The sequence below is a fragment of the Onychostoma macrolepis genome, unplaced genomic scaffold (assembly GCF_012432095.1).
Source record: "Onychostoma macrolepis isolate SWU-2019 unplaced genomic scaffold, ASM1243209v1 Scaffold1, whole genome shotgun sequence".
NCBI lineage: Eukaryota > Metazoa > Chordata > Actinopteri > Cypriniformes > Cyprinidae > Onychostoma > Onychostoma macrolepis.
Window position 1 is genome coordinate 207,539 of NW_026704597.1, and position 21,003 is coordinate 228,541.

Here is a 21,003-nt window from a genome sequence, read left to right on the forward strand (position 1 = left end):
TGGAGATCTTCGGTGGAGATTGATTCATTGTATTTTAGCCCCAAATCAGTTTGTTGCAAAGATAAATGAAAATGTTACATCAAATTGTCCTTTTGTGATGCCTTAGATGGTGTTTTCATATGTTTTGTGATTGCCCTGGACTTGAACCTATTTTTGTGCTGTTAAGAAAAATAATAACAGAATTAGGTTTTCTGTATACTAATAGTTTATTTATATTGGGCTGTTCTTATAAGAGATCTTTACAAGAACAATGTGTACTTGCTAAATTTGTAATAGGTCAAGCTAAATGAAGGAAAAAATAAAGGGAAGTAGAGGTCTGCGCGGGATTATTTTTTTTAATCCCGCTCTTGCGAGGATATATTCCGCACCCACCCGGTCAAATTACACCAGAGTTACTGACCGCTACCGCTTTTTATTCGGGAATTTAATCCCACATTGCAAGAAATCTGGTTAGTTCTCGCTTGATAGCCGCGGGAATGCAGACCTCTACAGGTAAGTATGTTTGTATGGTAGCTGTATTTAAATCTCTGTTGGAATCACGAGTGGTTATGGAATATATCTATTACAAGCAGATTGACAATATTCCTTTTTTAAATGGAGATGGGGTGTTAAGGAAGCCCATGTTATAGTGAATGAGTTTGGTGGTTTGGTTTTTAATTGATAATGTAATTTATTGTGTTATAGCAGACATGTAGGAATGCAGTATAATGTTTGATGTTTATTGTGAAAATGATTATATGAATTCATTTAATTTATTTATTTTTTTGTGTAGAATAGGTTTGTAAAATTCAAAGTCTCTCTCTCTCTCTCTCTCTCTCTCTCTTTCTCTCTCTGCTTTTTGTGTCCTTAGAGAAAGATCAGGCTCAGATGTGTTCAGCTCTGTGTCTGTGAAGAGTGACTGGTCAAAAGATGAACCACTGAAATTCAATGAGAAAAAACCTGCATCTTCCCAAAGGTATTTTTCATGTGTTTTGCATTACAGAGTAACATTAGCTAAATTCTTCACTGTGGTGTGATAATTAAATAAAACACAACGTTTATTCAATTAACACAATTTATTCCCTCCATCGCCTCGACTCTCACATCCGCAACTCCATTCCACACACAGTTCTTCTACAATCCCGTTCTCTCACTGCACGCGCTCACCTTTGAACCAGCGCATGCGCTAACCTCCTTTTTAACCCGGAAGAACCTTCTTCCAAGCGAACAGAGTTGGGAGGAAATAACGTTAACATGGTGTGTATGTGACACAACTTGACAAAATGAAAAGTCAAAACAAAATGCAAAACACTGCCCAAATGTATACGCAATGAAAGAAGGCGGAACTATTATTCTCGCTGTAGTATTGTTGCTGCTGCCGGCGCCATGTTGTGGAGACTACTTTGTTTGGGCTTCCAAAAGAGGGCACAACTAGAAATCAGTGGTTAAGTTGCATTAACAACACTGTTCCAGAACAGTACAACCCAAATATTAGAGTGCAGTGCATTTTACGGAGGACTATTTCCTGAACCTGGAAGAGTAGCCTACAATGCTGGCTTGCACAAAGGCTGTTTCTATAAAGTGGGGGCAATCCCAACTTTGCAAGGACAGTCTGGCGCTTCTGACTCACAGCCAGTAAGTACTTTTCTTATTTAAAGAATTTGCCACTGACGATTCAAACGCGAGTTTTTAGCAGTGTGGAGTAGTGCTTGTTGTTTGTCGTTTCTCCGATCACAAATGCAGACATGGTAATGTTTACACAGCGCGACGCGTAAAAAGACAATATAAGTCATTATAATCAGTAATTATGTCCCCACTGGATGCAACAAATGCCTCGTTTATAATGGGTTTTATTGTTTTAGTCTCATCGCGCCGGGACCATAGACTGCAAAAAGGCCGGGACACGGCATCACAACATGAAATGGGGCGTAACATTTCCGTCACATGCTTGAGGTATTTGGCCAATCACAATGCACTGGATAGCTGGCCAATCAGAGCATGCTTCACTTCTCAGAACGATGAGCTTTGTAAAAATCAGTGCGTTTCAGAAAGGCGGGGCATAGAGGAGCAACAATAATGCATAATATGTGGAAAATAATGTGTTTTTTAACCTTAAGCAACATAAACACATTGCATTACACCAAATACACAAAATAATGTTCTTTTTAGCAACGTCATATGATCACTTTGATGTTTTTTTTTTGTGTGTGTGTAGAATAATAGGTTTGTAAAAGTCAGAGTCTCTCTCTCTCTCTCTCTCTCTCTCTCTCTCTCTCTCTCTCTGCTCTTTGTGTCCTTAGAAAAAGATCAAGCTCAGACGTGTTCAGCTCTGTGTCTGTGAAGAGTGACTGGTCAAAAGATGAACCACTGAAATTCAATGAGAAAAAACCTGCATCTTCCCAAAGGTATTTTTCATGTGTTTTGCATTACAGAGTAACATTAGCTAAATTCTTCACTGTGGTGTGATAATTAAATAAAACACAACGTTTATTCAATTAACACAATTTATTCCCTCCATCGCCTCGACTCTCACATCCGCAACTCCATTCCACACACAGTTCTTCTACAATCCCGTTCTCTCACTGCACGCGCTCACCTTTGAACCAGCGCATGCGCTAACCTCATTTTTAACCCGGAAGAACCTTCTTCCAAGCGAACAGAGTTGGGAGGAAATAACGTTAACATGGTGTGTATGTGACACAACGTGACAAAATGAAAAGTCAAAACAAAATGCAAAACACTGCCCAAATGTATACGTTAATGAAAGAAGGCGGAACTATTATTCTCGCTGTAGTATTGTTGCTGCTGCGGCGCCATGTCGTGGAGACTACTTTGTTTGGGCTTCCAAAGAGGGCACAACTAGAAATCAGTGGTTAAGTTGCATTAACAACACTGTTCCAGAACAGTACAACCCAAATATTAGAGGGCAGTGCATTTTACGGAGGACTATTTCCTGAACCTGGAAGAGTAGCCTACAATGCTGGCTTGCACAAAGGCTGTTTCTATAAAGTGGGGCAATCCCAACTTTGCAAGGACAGTCTGGCGCTTCTGACTCACAGCCAGTAAGTACTTTTCTTATTTAAAGAATTTGCCACTGACGATTCAAGCGAGTTTTTAGCAGTGTGGATTAGTGCTTGTTGTTTGTCGTTTCTCCGATCACAAATGCAGACATGGTAATGTTTACACAGCCGACGTAAAAGACAATATAAGTCATTATAATCAGTAATTATGTCCCCAATGGATGCAACAAATGCCTCGTTTATAATGGGTTTTATTGTTTTAGTCTCATCGCGCCGGGACCATAGACTGTAAAAAGGCCGGGACACGGCATCACAACATGAAATGGGGCGTAACATTTCCGTCACATGCTTGAGGTATTTGGCCAATCACAATGCACTGGATAGCTGGCCAATCAGAGCATGCCTCACTTCTCAGAACGATGAGCTTTGTAAAAATCAGTGCGTTTCAGAAAGGCGGGGCATAGAGGAGCAACAATAATGCATAATATGTGGAAAATAATGTGTTTTTTAACCTTAAGCAACATAAACACATTGCATTACACCAAATATACAAAATAATGTTCTTTTTAGCAACGTCATATGATCACTTTGATGTTTTTTTTTGTGTGTGTAGAATAATAGGTTTGTAAAAGTCAGAGTCTCTCTCTCTCTCTCTCTCTCTCTCTCTCTCTCTCTCTCTCTCTCTCTCTCTCTCTCTCTCTCTCTCTCTCTCTCTCTCTCTCTCTCTCTCTCTCTCTCTCTCTCTCTCTCTCTCTCTCTCTCTCTCTCTCTCTCTCTCTCTCTCTCTCTCTCTCTCTCTCTCTCTCTCTCTCTCTCTCTCTCTCTCTCTCTCTCTCTCTCTCTCTCTCTCTCTCTCTCTCTCTCTCTCTCTCTGCTCTGCTCTGCTCTGCTCTGCTCTGCTCTGCTCTTTGTGTCCTTAGAAAAGATCAAGCTCAGACGTGTTCAGCTCTGTGTCTGTGAAGAGTGACTGGTCAAAGGATGAACCACTGAAATTCAGTGAGAAGAAACCTTCATCTGCCAAAAGGTATTTAATATGCTTTGCATTACAGCATAACATTAGCTAAATTCTCCGCTGTGGTGTGTATGTGACACAACTTGACAAAATGAAAAGTCAATTCAACTGAAAGCAGAACGTTTAATTAATAAAGAGTACTGTAAATATGATTGACTTTGATGTGCTTTGATTAAATCATGGTGCATTTGTCCGTCAGTGTCTGTATTAGGTGCGTAAGGTGCAAAATTGTACCACAGGAATGCACTAATATGCTACAGTGAGGAAAATAAGTATTTGAACACCCTGCTATTTTGCAAGTTCTCCCACTTAGAAATCATGGAGGGGTCTGAAATTGTCATCGTAGGTGCATGTCCACTGTGAGAGACATAATCTAAAAAAAAAAATCCAGAAATCACAATGTAGAATTTTTTAACTATTTATTTGTATGATACAGCTGCAAATAAGTATTTGAACACCTGTCTATCAGCTAGAATTCTGACCCTCAAAGACCTGTTAGTCTGCCTTTAAAATGTCCACCTCCACTCCATTTATTATCCTAAATTAGATGCACCTGTTTGAGGTCGTTAGCTGCATAAAGACACCTGTCCACCCCATACAATCAGTAAGAATCCAACTACTAACATGGCCAAGACCAAAGAGCTGTCCAAAGACACTAGAGACAAAATTGTACACCTCCACAAGGCTGGAAAGGGCTACGGGGAAATTGCCAAGCAGCTTGGTGAAAAAAGGTCCACTGTTGGAGCAATCATTAGAAAATGGAAGAAGCTAAACATGACTGTGAATCTCCCTCGGACTGGGGCTCCATGCAAGATCTCACCTTGTGGGGTCTCAATGATCCTAAGAAAGGTGAGAAATCAGCCCAGAACTACACGGGAGGAGCTGGTCAATGACCTGAAAAGAGCTGGGACCACCGTTTCCAAGGTTACTGTTGGTAATACACTAAGACGTCATGGTTTGAAATCATGCATGGCACGGAAGGTTCCCCTGCTTAAACCAGCACATGTCCAGCCCGACTTAAGTTTGCCAATGACCATTTGGATGATCCAGAGGAGTCATGGGAGAAAGTCATGTGGTCAGATGAGACCAAAATATAACTTTTTGGTCATAATTCCACTAAACGTGTTTGGAGGAAGAAGAATGATGAGTACCATCCAAGAACACCATCCCTACTGTGAAGCATGGGGTGGTAGCATCATGCTTTGGGGTGTTTTTCTGCACATGGGACAGGGCGACTGCACTGTATTAAGGAGAGGATGACCGGGGCCATGTATTGCGAGATTTTGGGGAACAACCTCCTTCCCTCAGTTAGAGCATTGAAGATGGGTCGAGGCTGGGTCTTCCAACATGACAATGACCGAAGCACACAGCCAGGATAACCAAGGAGTGGCTCTGTAAGAAGCATATCAAGGTTCTGGCGTGGCCTAGCCAGTCTCCAGACCTAAACCCAATAGAGAATCTTTGGAGGAGCTCAAAATCCGTGTTTCTCAGCGACAGGCCAGAAACCTGACTGATCTAGAGAAGATCTGTGTGGAGGAGTGGGCCAAAATCCCTCCTGCAGTGTGTGCAAACCTGGTGAAAAACTACAGGAAACGTTTGACCTCTGTAATTGCAAACAAAGGCTACTGTACCAAATATTAACATTGATTTTCTCAGGTGTTCAAATACTTATTTGCAGCTGTATCATACAAATAAATAGTTAAAAATCATACATTGTGATTTCTGGATTTTTTTCTTTAGATTATGTCTCTCACAGTGGACATGCACCTACGATGACAATTTCAGACCCCTCCATGATTTCTTAGTGGGAAAATTTGCAAAATAGCAGGGTGTTCAAATACTTATTTTCCTCACTGTATATGAATGGTACATAAATTCAACATGGAGAAGCCTCTTTTAAACATGATATTTTAAAATAAAAAAAAACAACCACTTATTTACCATTTTAATGCAAAATTTAAAATAAAATAATCTAAAAAAAAAAGCACAGACCAAATGTTAACTGGTTTGAGGAACATTAACTCAACTGAACGAAATAATTATATTCTTCTGCAGCAGCTCACTTTTTTGTCCTCCTGTATGTCATGTGTTTTGTCCATTGAAATGCATTATTCACTACTGTAAATTGACATGACCGGTGGATGTTTTCTGTTGAAACAATTAATCGATTATTTTCATTTTTACTTATAAATTACTTTATCGATTAGTTGATGCGGTCCTACCATCCATGCATAGTCATGAGAAAGATAAAAGCACGGCTATACTGTATGTAATTACATTGTCTCGTAATGACACTGATGAATCTCCTGTAGTAAAGTGTTTTTTTGTTTTTTTCTCTCTGTTCTTTGTGTCATTAGTGTAAGATCAGGCTCGTGTGTGCTCAGCTCTGTGTCTGTGAAGAGTGACCGGTCAAAAGATGAACCACCGAGATTCAGTGAGAAAAAAACATCATCTATCAAAAGGTATTTTTTAACTTAAAAAAAAAAAGAAAAATATTTTATTGAAATTTTGGTATCATGATACTACTACTGGTTAATATAACACTACTAGTTAATATACTGCAAGTTCCTGATAAAAGAAGAAATGCGGGCGACTTTCTTGTTATTGTAAAACTGCATTTCCCATTAACACTTTATTTATTTATTTTTTATTTTTGGCTGATGAATGCTGAATAAAAGTCAGTGTAACAGTGTAAAGTACCCTTATTATTTGCGTGTGATTACTGTGTACACATGAAAACCCTTGAAAAGTTCCTGGGATTCGTGTGAATCTCCATCATAACAATAGAAAAGAGCAGCAGAATGGCAGTTAGCATGAAACGGCAGGGTTTGCTCTGGCAGACTGGAGGTTTTTGGTAATCACATTCAGGTAGAATAATAGATAGCTTAAGTCACATTTCCTATCAAAAAGTTTAGAAATTAAATAAATTTTATTGATTTTTGATTTGATTAAATTTACTAACTCAGTGCAGAACTTAAAATGAATTTATGTGCAAGGGAGAGGTTAATGCAATGCAGCTTTCATTATAAATGAGTCATTGTAAATATAAGAACAAGATAGATATAGACTATTATAAGGGTTCAAGCTAACATAACTATGTAGCAGGGACATCTCTGCTTTTTGTTTTAGTTAGTAAACAAAAACTTGTGCTGTTCAGTTGGATTTATCAAATGTGTGAAATTACCAGCATATTAATTTTCACATCTATACATTTATAAAATAAATGAGTAAATTTGAGACACTGAACTGGAATGACCATTAACTTTTGCACTTTGTAAATGAACATCAGTAACAGAGGCATTTCCTGTAGTCAAGTGTTTATTTCTCTCTCATACAGGTTTGATGATTGTTTGCCCAAATGATAAACACAGCTGTTAACCTCTTAGTTTCCATATGATTTGATGTTTTATGTGATTTAGCAACAAAGGACAGAAGACCACAGTAAATATTGGTGCAGAATTTACACGGTGGGAAACTCTAAAAGCACAGAAGGGACTGAAGAGTGATGTGGAACTGGCATCTTTTCTTCTCAACCGGTGGGAATACAAAATTATATTTTAGATACTACAATTTAACTAAAAGGTTTAATTTACCTGTTTACATGTAACTTAGCTTTTAAAAGGGTTTACGCTCTGCCTTTTGAAGAACATTTAGCATTTTACAATAAGTGTTAAAATACTCTGCATCCCATAAACCAAAAGGTTCAAGAGAAATGATTGTGTTCCTAAAAAGACAACATTTTTGTTTTGTCATGTCAGTTGTGTGATGATATTGACTTTGGCTATGACCTTCTGACATTTTCTGTCATTCATATGTGATGTTGTCAGTCAGTTTTTCAGAGATTAAGGGCATTTGTGTGTGCTTTCATGAAATAAACAAAAAGAGAAAAAATACAATTATACTGATGTTGAGAATGGCTTTGTTTGCAAAAAATCTGTTTCTTACAGATATCTCTAATATCAAAAATTATTTTCCTAACAGGATTCAATATGAGAAAACAGACTTCCAGAATTACCGCTTCAAAAAGAATTTCAGAGAAAATCTTGTCTGGATCTTCCAGGTGGGGAACAATTTTGTTTATATTATTAAATTAAGTAAAAAATATGTAAATAGTAAAGTGAGGTTTATATTATAACAAATACATTATTCAACAAAAATAATTGCATATTTTACCCCTGGCACCCCACCAGTCAACGCCACTGAGTGGCAGTGTGTCTGCTAAATTGCATAGGGAGACACTGGTTTTAAACTTTTCGAGTTACTTTCAATAATTTGACTTAAAATGATCGAATAAAGTTTGATGATAACTTATGGTAACTGATGTTCTAAAATTATATTAAATATTAAATACTGATTTTCTAAAAATACAATTTTTTGTCTATACCATTGCTGTTTTGTGGTTACATTTCTCACATTATCACAGCTTCACTAATGCTTTTACTGTTGCCTGTCTGTAACATGTTTGACCTCATGTTTATATGTGGATTTAAGATTTAATTACATTTTATTGTTGTAATCTTTGTTTTTATGCTTTGATTTTAGGACCTTGAGTACAAAATAACTGTATTTCTGAAGACTGAACTGGAAAAGTTTAAGAAAATATTAAAAAAAGAGAACACACAATACTTTGTCCAGGACTTTATAGAGGACATGTGCAGTGTCAAAGAAGCAGCTCTTGATATCACACTTTACTTTCTTAAAAATATGAAGCAAGATGAACTTGCAGACACTCTAAAAGGTAAGAGGCTCATGAGCATCTGTCATACTGTCACTTATAAAATGAGGAAAGAAAAGTAGGATCAAGTGTTTTTGTTGTTGTTTGTTTAGATGAGCTGGTCTTCATTCATCAACGACAACTTAAATCAAACCTGAAGAAAAAGTATCAATGTGTGTTTGAAGGAATTGCAAAGCATGGTGACTTCACACTTCTAAATAACATCTACACAGATCTCTATATCACTCAGGGTTGTAGTGAACAGGTCAATACTGAACATGAGGTAAGACAGATTGAAAATGTTCGCAGGCGTGCTGAGTCACAGGAGATACAGGTTGAATGCACAAATTTGTTTGAAGCACCTGAACTAGACGAGCAGATCAGAACTGTACTGACAAAAGGAGTTGCTGGCATCGGAAAATCCATCTCTGTTCAAAAGTTTATTCTGGATTGGGCTGAAGGAAAAGAAAATCAAGGTATCAGCTTCATATTTCCTCTTCCATTCAGAGAGATGAACTTGAAGGAGAAAGTAAAACAAAGTTTGATGAGCCTTGTAAGTCAGTTTTTCCCAGAGACAAAAGGACTGAACCTTACAAGAAATGATGAATTCAAAGTCCTGTTCATCCTTGATGGTTTGGACGAATGCCGTCTTCCTCTGAACTTTAAGGAGAATGAGACGTGGCGTGATGTATCTTCACCAGCATCTCTGGATGTTCTCCTAACGAACCTCATCAAGGGAAATCTGCTTCCTTCTGCTCTCATCTGGATCACCACCAGACCAGCAGCTGCCAGTAAGATTCCTCCTGACTGTATCGACCGGGTAACAGAGATACGAGGATTCAATGATGCACAAAAGGAAGAGTACTTCAAAAAAAGATTCACGGATGAGAATCAGGCCAAAGAAATCATTGATCATGTTAAAAAATCAAAGAGTCTCTTCATCATGTGCCACATCCCAGTCTTCTGCTGGATTTCAGCCACTGTTCTCCAGAACATTTTAGAGGAGAAAAGAAATAATGATTTGAAAAACAATCAGGCTGATGACGCCTCCAAAACACTGCAGGAATCAAATACTGAAGACACTCCCAAGACTCTGACACAAATGTACACACACTTTCTCCGCTTTCAGATGCTGCAGAGTCGTAGAAAATATGATGGAGAATACAGACCAGATGTTTCCTGGGATAAAGATGTTATTCTGTCACTGGGGAAACTGGCATTTCATCAGCTGGAAAGAAATAACCTGATCTTCTATGACACCGACCTGGAAGCTTCTGGTATTGACGTTGATAAGGCATCAGTGTATTCAGGCATGTGTACCCAGATCTTTAAGGAGGAAACAGGGATCATTCTTGGTACCATGTACTGTTTTGTTCACATGAGCATTCAAGAGTTTATTGCAGCCCTTTATGCACATCTTTTTCTAGACATCAACAAGAAAAACGCATTTGTTCATGAGTCTACAGAACAGGAAAACCAAAATGACAGCATGATTGATTTGCTCAAGACTGCAGTGGACAAGGCGCTTGAGAGTGACAATGGACACCTGGACCTTTTCCTTCGCTTCCTTCTCGGTTTGTCACTGGAGTCTAAAAAAACACTCTTACGAGGTCTATTGACACAGCAAGACAACAATGACCAGAGCAAAAAGGAAATAGTTCAGTACATCAAGCAGAAATTTGAAGATAATCTTTCTCCGGATCGATCCATAAATCTGTTCTACTGTCTGAATGAACTGAACGACCAAACTCTGGTGAAAGAGATTCAAACCCACCTTAGAGAAGGAAGTCTGTCATCTTCTGATCTTTCTCCTGCCCAGTGGTCTGCTTTGGCTTTTGTGTTGTTGACATCAGAGGAGGAGATGAAGAAGTTTGAGCTTCAGAAATTCAAGAAATCAGACGAGTGTCTCATTCGACTATCATCAGTCATAAAAACTTGCACAGAAGCTTTGTTAGTAATTTGTCATATTTTTGCACTCATCTGAAAAACACATCTGTCGATAACCTTCTTTAATTTTCTGAGTCATTTACCACCTGCAAGTAAATTCTAAACAACATGACATAATTAATCTTTCTATATAGTTTAATTCAATATACCCATGTTCTATTTTAATATTCGTATTATTGTAATCGCATAAAACTTACTTAAACTTGTATATGGTTAAATGATATCAGTATGATTTAGGGCTACAACAACTAATCAAAATCAATAATGAAATGTAATTATTGAGTAATCACATCTATGCGCTTTGCACTAAAAGCAGCTGCTAGTTATGTCATTTTAAATTAGTCAATTACACATAAACACATAAAAATGAATCTAAAATATAGTGGAATGCTTTAAATTATGCACTTAAAACAAACCCATTTGCATATATTTTAACGTGGCCCTGGCAGGTGCTCTGGCAGATGTGTGTTCTGTTTAATGCATTTGGAGACATTTTTCTCAGTTTAAACTGTAACTTACATTTTACAGTTGTATCTTTAGATATAAATTTTAGAAAATGCTGCATTTGCATTTTGCATAAACGTTCAGCCTGACAGCAAGCAAGGCTCTGTTGAACTTCATTCAATTAATTGAGCGCCAATATGGATATGCGAGTGAAACAAATGTAACTGAAACAAACAGAAATACATATTGTGTATGTAGGTTTAATGTAGGAATGTGTAATTTTAATGTAGGAATGTAGGATTGTGTATGTAGGAATGCAGGTTTAAAATGCTAAAAACGCATAAATACTGTTTAACAGACAAAGCAATAGTAACCATGTAATAAGAACGGACACTTACACTTCTGTGTTGTGACATTACTGTTGGATCCAATATAGTTGGCACAGCATTGTCTTTTAGTTTCAATCTTTCTGAAAATCCCACGTCGATTTGTGCCTCATTTGGCTTCAATATAAGATGTTTTTAGACTAACGAAAGTTTTGAGTTTTGAAACTTAAGGGATGTTTTTATAGTACAATAACCTCTTATACAATATGTCTAAAGATCAAGGGAATTTTGGTCTCTCAGTTTATGACCCCTTTAATGAGAACATTAACTGTACAGAGACTATTGTAATGGGGTATAAATATCATTACTGTTTTCACATGAGTGAAAGTTTTAGATCATAATGTTTCATTTTTTGCACATAATGTATATCATAACCTGCTTTGATACATTCACAATGTTACATAGCCAGCAGTTTGCACATTATTGGAAGACAACATTAAAAAAAGAAAAGAAGTATCACTTTAGTGCTAATTTGTTTAATAATCAATTTACAGATTAATCAATTATCAAAATAATGTTAGTTACAGCCCTACATCAAAACCATAAACCTTAACAAAATGTAACATGCTTGTTTAAAATTGTTTATTTTATGTAGCAAATATCTCTGTGTCTAAAAAAAAAATACTAATTAAAATATATTTAATGTTTAGGTAAAAATATTTACATTTATGTATTTACCAAATCTAATTCTGTGATTTCCCTTATAGACTGAATGATTGTAACTTAACAGACAGAAGCTGTTCAGCTCTGGCTACGGTTCTTGAATCAGATTCCAATCTGAAAAAGCTGAACATGAACAATAATAATCTGAAGGATTCAGGATTGATTTATCTCTGCACTGGACTGAAGAGTGTAAAGTGTGAATTAGAGAAACTAGAGTAAGTTGTGTGACAACAGACACAATTTGAGTTAAATCAAAGCTGAATGTGTGACTTGTTTTAGAAATTATTTACAAATAATGTGACTAAATTTATTGTTTTAATGTAATTACATTAAAAAGATCAAATGCATTTTATTTCTAATATTTTTACTGTAGTCTTTCAGACTGCAGCATCACTGAAGAAGGTTATAAAGCTCTGGCTTCAGCTCTGAGATCAAACCCTTCACACCTGATAGAGCTGGATCTCACAGGAAATGATCCTGGACAATCAGGAGTGAAGCAGCTCAGTGATTTACTACAGGATCCAGAATATTCACTGAAGACACTGAGGTGAGACGTGATAAAATAATGCAGTGACATGCTGTTGAATTATTAATACAAATATAATTTCACTAATGCAATCTGTTGCATCAAATTAAATTCAGGATAAACCATTCCTCAATGTTTCCCATCAGAATCAGATGCTATTTTTATTACACCAAGTTTAATTGAATTGACTCCTCCTTCATCTTCTCTTCTGCAGGTTTTTGAGTCCAGCTGCAGATGAAGCCTGTCAGGATGTGAATAGAGTTCTGGGTGAAAACCTGTTACTGCTGAGAGATCTGAATCTGAGTAAACATAAACTAGGAGATTCTGGATTGAAGAAACTTTCTATGGTACTGCAGGATAAACACTGTAAACTCAACACACTGATGTGAGTATTATCATTATTATGAGAACGTTTAACACTTATGAACTTGCTGCTGGATGTGTTTTATGTATCGTTTATCGGAGTGTTGACTTTTAAATAACAACTAACTCTTGGCAAATATTTAGTTGAAACTGTAACTTTTTTTCTCTTAACAGTCTGAATAACAGCAATATTACAGAAGAAGGTTGTGCAGCTCTGACTTCAGCATTTGATTCAAACCCTTCAAACCTGATAGAGCTGGATCTGAGTGGAAATAAACTCGGAAACTCTGGAGTGACTCAAATCTCCACTCTACTGGGAAACTCTCAGTGTACACTGCAGATACTCAGGTTTGAATTTGGTGAATTTAAACATGGACAGAAAATTTCTGTCAGTAATATCACTTTTGAGAATTATAAACATTGTAATATTAAAATTGAAATGTTATACTAAATGAGTAACAACATTTGAGACTTTATGTTGCTGTTTTTTGTCTTCCTCTAGACTTTCAGACTGCAGTATCACTGAAGAAGGTTATAAAGCTCTGGCTTCAGCTCTGAGATCAAACCCTTCACACCTGATAGAGCTGGATCTCACAGGAAATGATCCTGGACAATCAGGAGTGAAGCAGCTCAGTGATTTACTACAGGATCCAAACTATCAGCTGAAGACACTGAGGTGAGACGTGATAAAATAATGCAAAATAAATTATGTGGCAAGATAATTATTTTTAGAAATATTATTTCTGTAATAATAATGAATGATAATTCAAGATAATCAATTTCACCCTGTTTACCATCTGAACTAGATGCTGTTTTTCATTACCCCAAGTTTAGCTGAATTGATTCCTGTTTCTTCTTCCCTTCTGCAGGTTTTTGGGTTCTGCTGCAGATGAAGCCTGTCAGTATGTGACTGGAATTGTGGGTAAAAACCCGTTACTCCTGAGAGAGCTGAATCTGAGTGGACATGAACTAGGAGACAAACAAGTGAATCGGATCACTGCTCTACTGCAGGATAAACACTGTAAACTCAACACACTGAAGTGAGTATTTGACATTTTCAGAATGCTGTTATTGCTGTTCTTTAAAGTGTTTGCAGAATAAGAACCATGATATAGATTTATACTTCTGTCATTAGCTTTGTATTAGTATTGTAGCTGAAATCAACTGAAGGTTGTTTCCTGTCTTTGTTTTCTTTCTCTGCAGGCTGAATAATAACAGTATTACAGAAGAAGGTTGTGCTGCTCTGACTTCAGCATTTAATTCAAATCCTTCAAACCTGATAGAGCTGGATCTGAGTGGAAATAAACTAGAAAACTCAGGACTTAAAAAGATCTGTCATCTGGTAGAAAACAAACAATGCAGATTAGAAAAACTGAAGTGCGTATTGACATTAATCTAAATTACTATATATTAATATACAATAATGTTCAATTGATTATTTCCATATAGTTTCATTTAGACTGGGGTTAATGTTCTGCCTAACATCTGCTTTTGTGTTTGACTCAAGGAGTTAAGTTTTAAAAACAACATGGGGGTGAATGAATAATGACAAAATGTACTTTTTGGCAAATGATTAATTTATTAAGCTTTGATTAGCAAGGATTTGGTTAATGCATCTATTTATAGATTCTTTGGCAGAAAAACACACTAGATAAGCAGATATTTTTGTTAGTTAGAAGTTATTTATAAAACTCAGTATCTGTATGATAAACTGTATCTCAACAAAGAAAACTATTCTTTTCCGTTCTAGACTTTCAAACTGCAGCATCACTGAAGAAGGTTATAAAGCTCTGGCTTCAGCTCTGAGATCAAACCCTTCACACCTGATAGAGCTGGATCTCACAGGAAATGATCCTGGACAATCAGGAGTGAAGCAGCTTGATGATCTACTACAGGATCCAAACTGTCAACTGAAGACACTGAGGTGAGATGTGATGAAATAATGCAGTGACATGCTGTTGAATTATTAATACAAATATAATTTCACTAATGCAATCTGTTGCATCAAATTAAATTCAGGATAAACCATTCCTCAATGTTTCCCATCAGAATCAGATGCTATTTTTATTACACCAAGTTTAATTGAATTGACTCCTCCTTCATCTTCTCTTCTGCAGGTTTTTGAGTCCAGCTGCAGATGAAGCCTGTCAGGATGTGAATAGAGTTCTGGGTGAAAACCTGTTACTGCTGAGAGATCTGAATCTGAGTAAACATAAACTAGGAGATTCTGGATTGAAGAAATTTCTATGGTACTGCAGGATAAACACTGTAAACTCAACACACTGATGTGAGTATTATCATTATTATGAGCGTTTAACACTTATGAACTTGCTGCTGGATGTGTTTTATGTATGTTATCATTTTGACTTTAAATAACAACTAACTCTTGGCAAATATTTAGTTGAAACTGAACTTTTCTCTTAACAGTCTGAATAACAGCAATATTACAGAAGAAGGTTGTGCAGCTCTGACTTCAGCATTTGATTCAAACCCTTCAAACCTGATAGAGCTGGATCTGAGTGGAAATAAACTAAACTCTGGAGTGACTCAAATCTCCACTCTACTGGGAAACTCTCAGTGTACACTGCAGATACTCAGGTTTGAATTTGGTGAATTTAAACATGGACAGAAAATTTCTGTCAGTAATATCACAGAATTATAAACATTGTAATATTAAAATTGAAATGTTATACTAAATGAGTAACAACATTTGAGACTTTATGTTGCTGTTTTTGTCTTCCTCTAGACTTTCAGACTGCAGTATCACTGAAGAAGGTTATAAAGCTCTGGCTTCAGCTCTGAGATCAAACCCTTCACACCTGATAGAGCTGGATCTCACAAATGATCCTGGACAATCAGGAGTGAAGCAGCTTGATGATCTATACAGGATCCAAACTATCAGCTGAAGACACTGAGGTGAGATAAAATAATGCAAAATAAATTATGTGTGATAATTGTTTTTAGAAATATTATTTCTGTAATAATAATGAATGATAATTCAAGATAATCAATTTCATGTTTACCATCTGAACTAGATGCTGTTTTCATTACCCCAAGTTTAGCTGAATTGATTCCTGTTTCTTCTTCTTCTGCAGGTTTTGGGTCTGCTGCAGATGAAGCCTGTCAGTATGTGACTGGAATTGTGGGTAAAACCCGTTACTCCTGAGAGAGCTGAATCTGAGTGACATGAACTAGGAGACAAACAAGTGAATCAGATCACTGCTACTGCAGGATAAACACTGTAAACTCAACACACTGAAGTGAGTATTTGACATTTTCAGAATGCTGTTATTGCTGTTCTTTAAAGTGTTTGCAGAATAAGAACCATGATATAGATTTATACTTCTGTCATTAGCTTTGTATTAGTATTGTGTGAAATCAACTGAATTGTTTCCTGTCTTTGTTTTTCTTTCTCTGCAGGCTGAATAATAAGTATTACAGAAGAAGGTTGTGCAGCTCTGACTTCAGCATTTAATTCAAATCCTTCAAACCTGATAGAGCTGGATCTGAGTGGAAATAAACTAGAAAACTCAGGACTTAAAAGATCTGTCATCTGGTAGAAAACAAACAATGCAGATTAGAAAAACTGAAGTTATGACATTAATCTAAATTACTATATATTAATATACAATAATGTTCAATTGATTATTTCATATATGTTTCATTTGAGTTAATATTCTGCCTAACATCTCTTTTATGTTTGACTCAAGGAGTTAAGTTTTAAAAACAACATTGAATGAATAATGACAAAATTACTTTTGGCAAATGATTAATTTATTGCTTTGATTAGCAAGGATTTGTTAATGCATCTATTTATAGATTCTTTCAAAAAACACACTGTAAGCAGATGTTTTGTTAGTTAGAATTATTTATAAAACTCAGTATCTGTATGATACTGTATCTCAAAAAGAAAACTATTTTTCCGTTCTTTCAAACTGCAGCATCACTGAAGAAGGTTATAAAGCTCTGGCTTCAGCTCTGAGATCAAACCCTTCACACCTGATAGAGCTGGATCTCACAGGAAATGATCCTGGACAATCAGGAGTGAAGCAGCTTGATGATCTACAGATCCAAACTGTCAACTGAAGACACTGAGGTGAGATGTGATGAAATAATGCAGTGACATGCTGAATTATTAATACAAATATAATTTCACTAATGCAATCTGTTGCATCAAATTAAATTCAGGATAAACCATTCTCAATGTTTATCAGAATCAGATGCTATTTTTATTACACCAAGTTTAATTGAATTGACTCCTCCTTCATCTTCTCTTCTGCAGGTTTTTGAGTCCAGCTGCAGATGAAGCCTGTCAGGATGTGAATAGATTCTGGGTGAAAACCTGTTACTCCTGAGAGAGCTGAATCTGAGTAAACATAAACTAGGAGATTCTGGATTAAGAAACTTTCTATGGTACTGCAGGATAAACACTGTAAACTCAACACACTGATGTGAGTATTATCATTATTATAAAATTAACACTTATGAACTTGTTATGTGTTTTATGTATCTATGGAGTGTTACTTTAAACAACAACTAACTCTTGGCAAATATTTAGTTGAAACTGTAACTTTTTTTCTCTTAACAGTCTGAATAACAGTATTACAGAAGAAGGTTGTGCAGCTCTGACTTCAGCATTTGATCAAACCCTTCAAACCTGATAGAGCTGGATCTGAGTGGAAATAATGAAACTCTGGAGTGACTCAAATCTCCACTCTACTGGGAAACTTTGTGATACAGACTCAGGTTTGAATTTGGTGAATTTAAACATGGACAGAAAATTTCTGTCAGTAATATCACTTTTGAGAATTATAAACATTGTAATATTAAAATTGAAATGTTATACTAAATGAGTAACAACATTTGAGACTTTATGTTGCTGTTTTTGTCTTCCTCTAGACTTTCAGACTGCAGTATCACTGAAGAAGGTTATAAAGCTCTGGCTTCAGCTCTGAGATCAAACCCTTCACACCTGATAGAGCTGGATCTCACAGGAAATGATCCTGGACAATCAGGAGTGAAGCAGCTCAGTGATTTACTACAGGATGAGCGATATAAATTGAATACCATCAGGTGGAGAAATCTTAACATATTTTTTTAAAGTTGTACAGTGTTGCATCAATAATCAGTTGAGAAGTCATGTCTTTTAGTTTTTTAATTGCATCACAGCACATACAATATGCAAGATTAGGAGCATTATATCACATTGTATTAACAGAACAGATGTGTGATTCTTCTGTAATTTTCTGAGAAATATGTTCCACGTGAATAGCAAATTGACCCTAAACAGTTACTGAACATTCTACTAAATACTATTTTTAAATACATTTATTTTGTGATTGTGCCATCTAGCGGCTGCATGTGGAGCACGATTAGCATCTTAGCTATATGGTCCACTAATGACTAATACATCCTGTCCTGTACACATTTTTCATGGTTTCTTAAAGTATCTGAATTTCTTTTTCCGGATTGGCTAAACACCCTCTGACTAAGCCTTCTACAGCAGCCAACCCCAAAACTCTCGAGGAGCGGAAACATAATGCCTCTTGTCCAAAAACCTAAATTCTTAATTCTCTTCTACACCCTGCAGGTTTTTGAAAAGTCCTGCTGCAGAGGAAGCGTGCAAGTATCTCACTAAAGTTCTGGGTAAAAGTCCATTATTACTGACAGAACTGGATCTGAGTGAAGATAAATTAGGAGATCTGGACTGGGAGAAACTCTCTGCTCTTTTGATGGACTCTCATAGCAAACTGGAGAAAATGAAGTGAGTGAACATGATTTATACATTATAACTTCTGTTTATTCATTATAAAAGACTGTCAGTCACATCTGTGAGCATAAATAAAGACTTAATGATCTGATGTGTGTTGAATATGTTCTGAATAATAATTAATGCTGTTTTTGTGTTTAGGCTGAATAATTGTGAGCTGACAGAGAAAAGCTGTTCAGTTCTAGCTACTGTTCTCTCCTCCAAAACCATCCTGAAAGAGCTGAACCTGAACAACAGCCGTCTGCTGGACTCAGGAGTCAAACAGATCTGTGAGGGACTGAAGAATCCTGTGTGTGAGCTGAAGATACTCAAGTGAGTACATTACACCATCAGATACACTGAACAAAATAACAATCACAATAATTTGGTTTAACTAGATATTCGGTTTCCTCTGTCTTTTCCCTTCTGTCAAACTTTGAGATTTTATTTAATTAATTTAAGAATTTTGTTAATTGACATTTGAAATTTAATTTGTAGCATTCAGTTTTTTATAATCTCATAGACACAAATTTTAAGTGGCATTTAGGGAACTAGGTGACCACAACACACACACACACACACACACACACACTCACACTCATGTTTGTTTTTGTGAATTGTGGAGACATTCCATAGGCTTAATGGTTTTTATACTGTACATACTGTATTTTCTTTCGCCATACACCAACCCTACACCTAACCCTACCCCTTACAGGAAACTTTGTGCATTTTTACTTTCTCAAAAAAAACTAATTCTGTATGATTTATAAGCCTTTTAAAATATGGGGACATGGGGCAGTGTCCTCATAAATCACCTTCTCCTTATAATACCTACACTATATTGCCAAAAGTATTGGGTCCCCCCCTTCTAATGAACAGGTTTGACTACTTTAGTAATTTCCATGAGTACAAATCTTAATGTATTGTCCTCAACATAGCTTTAGTTTTGTTTTGACAGTCAGATAAACTCCCTTCTAGGCCTGTCGCGATAGTCGATATATCGACTTATCGCACGATATATGGAAATGAGCGTGATCATTTTTGGTGCCGCGATATATTGCGACTGATCATTTTTTTATAATTAAAAATAATGATTATATTAATTTTTTTACATAAAAATGAATATCACCAACATTTTAGTCGATCGCGCTGCCTCTGTCATCTCGTCTGCTCTCTGTGGCGGAGGCGGGGCTTAGGCAGCGTCTCCCACACACACACGCACACAGAGCGGACAGCGACAGGTGAAGAGAAGGCGTGAACCCACTGCGTTATAAAGTGTTTCGTGACAACTACAGCCAGTTAGGAAGAACAAGTCCCAATGGACTTGGTTTCAAAACCGCAATCTTCAGCTCGTGTGGGAACATTTTGGCTTTAAGCGAATGAGAGAGGAGAGCCAATTAACGTGAATGAGCTGGTATTTGTTTTATTTATTTAGCATATTTTTTTTCACATTCGGTTCCAATGTCTAAATATTCTTAAGAAAGAGTGTACTTGCATTATTATGCTATTATATTGTCATACTGTAATTACATAATTAGTGAAATAAAATTGTCTTAAAATGACAATATCGTTTATCGCAATTAATTTTGGTGCAATATATCGCACAACAAAAAGTAGTTATCGTGACAGCCCTACTCCCTTCCCTCACACAACTCTGAAGACAAGAAGTTTGTTTAAGCATATAATGATATTCTAGGGAATTGTGTGCTTCTAATTTTAAAGCAACAGTTTGGACAGGACCCTTTTCTATTCTAACAATGCCTCTGTGGTAAGGCAAGGTTCAAAAAGAAATGATTGATTTAGTCAGTGTGGAAGAACTTGACTGGACTGCAGAAAGCGAAGTCCTAATCCAAACTGAACACCTCTGGTGTGACTTTAAATGCAGATCTTGAGCCAAAAACTCTTTACCGAACACCAATGACTTGTACATATGGGTACAGTCATTTTAGACACTTCCAAAACTGTTGCAACAGAGATGGAAATACAATTTTTAAATACATGAATTATGTTTCCATCTTTGTTGCCACAGTTTTGGAAGTGCCTTTTTCTGTTCTAAAGAAGGGGGTGTCCCAATACGTTTGTCCATATAGTGTATGTACAAGTCATTGGTGTTTGGTAAATCGTTTTTGGCTCAAGATCTGCATTTAAAGTCACACCAGAGGTGTTCAGCTTGGCTTTCTGCAGTCCAGTCAAGTTCTTC

At 36.5% G+C, this 21,003-nt stretch overlaps 1 protein-coding gene across 1 annotated transcript in view; it reads left to right on the plus strand.

The window, feature by feature from the left end:
• Window positions 1–21,003, plus strand: part of LOC131535014 (uncharacterized) — a gene marked incomplete at its 3' end in the record, with an annotated part of 92,873 nt that overhangs the window by 45,947 nt on the left and 25,923 nt on the right. The window contains exons 5-23 of the mRNA XM_058768147.1: window positions 851–955; window positions 2,280–2,384; window positions 6,369–6,473; window positions 7,431–7,547; window positions 7,993–8,071; window positions 8,554–8,749; window positions 8,839–10,675; window positions 12,210–12,380; window positions 12,539–12,712; window positions 12,906–13,076; window positions 13,229–13,402; window positions 13,557–13,730; window positions 13,924–14,094; window positions 14,258–14,431; window positions 14,805–14,978; window positions 15,172–15,334; window positions 15,456–15,652; window positions 18,645–18,818; window positions 18,966–19,136. Of these exons, the coding sequence (XP_058624130.1) occupies window positions 851–955; window positions 2,280–2,384; window positions 6,369–6,473; window positions 7,431–7,547; window positions 7,993–8,071; window positions 8,554–8,749; window positions 8,839–10,675; window positions 12,210–12,380; window positions 12,539–12,712; window positions 12,906–13,076; window positions 13,229–13,402; window positions 13,557–13,730; window positions 13,924–14,094; window positions 14,258–14,431; window positions 14,805–14,978; window positions 15,172–15,334; window positions 15,456–15,652; window positions 18,645–18,818; window positions 18,966–19,136 (4,632 nt within the window). The remainder of the gene's footprint in view (window positions 1–850; window positions 956–2,279; window positions 2,385–6,368; window positions 6,474–7,430; window positions 7,548–7,992; window positions 8,072–8,553; window positions 8,750–8,838; window positions 10,676–12,209; window positions 12,381–12,538; window positions 12,713–12,905; window positions 13,077–13,228; window positions 13,403–13,556; window positions 13,731–13,923; window positions 14,095–14,257; window positions 14,432–14,804; window positions 14,979–15,171; window positions 15,335–15,455; window positions 15,653–18,644; window positions 18,819–18,965; window positions 19,137–21,003) is intronic.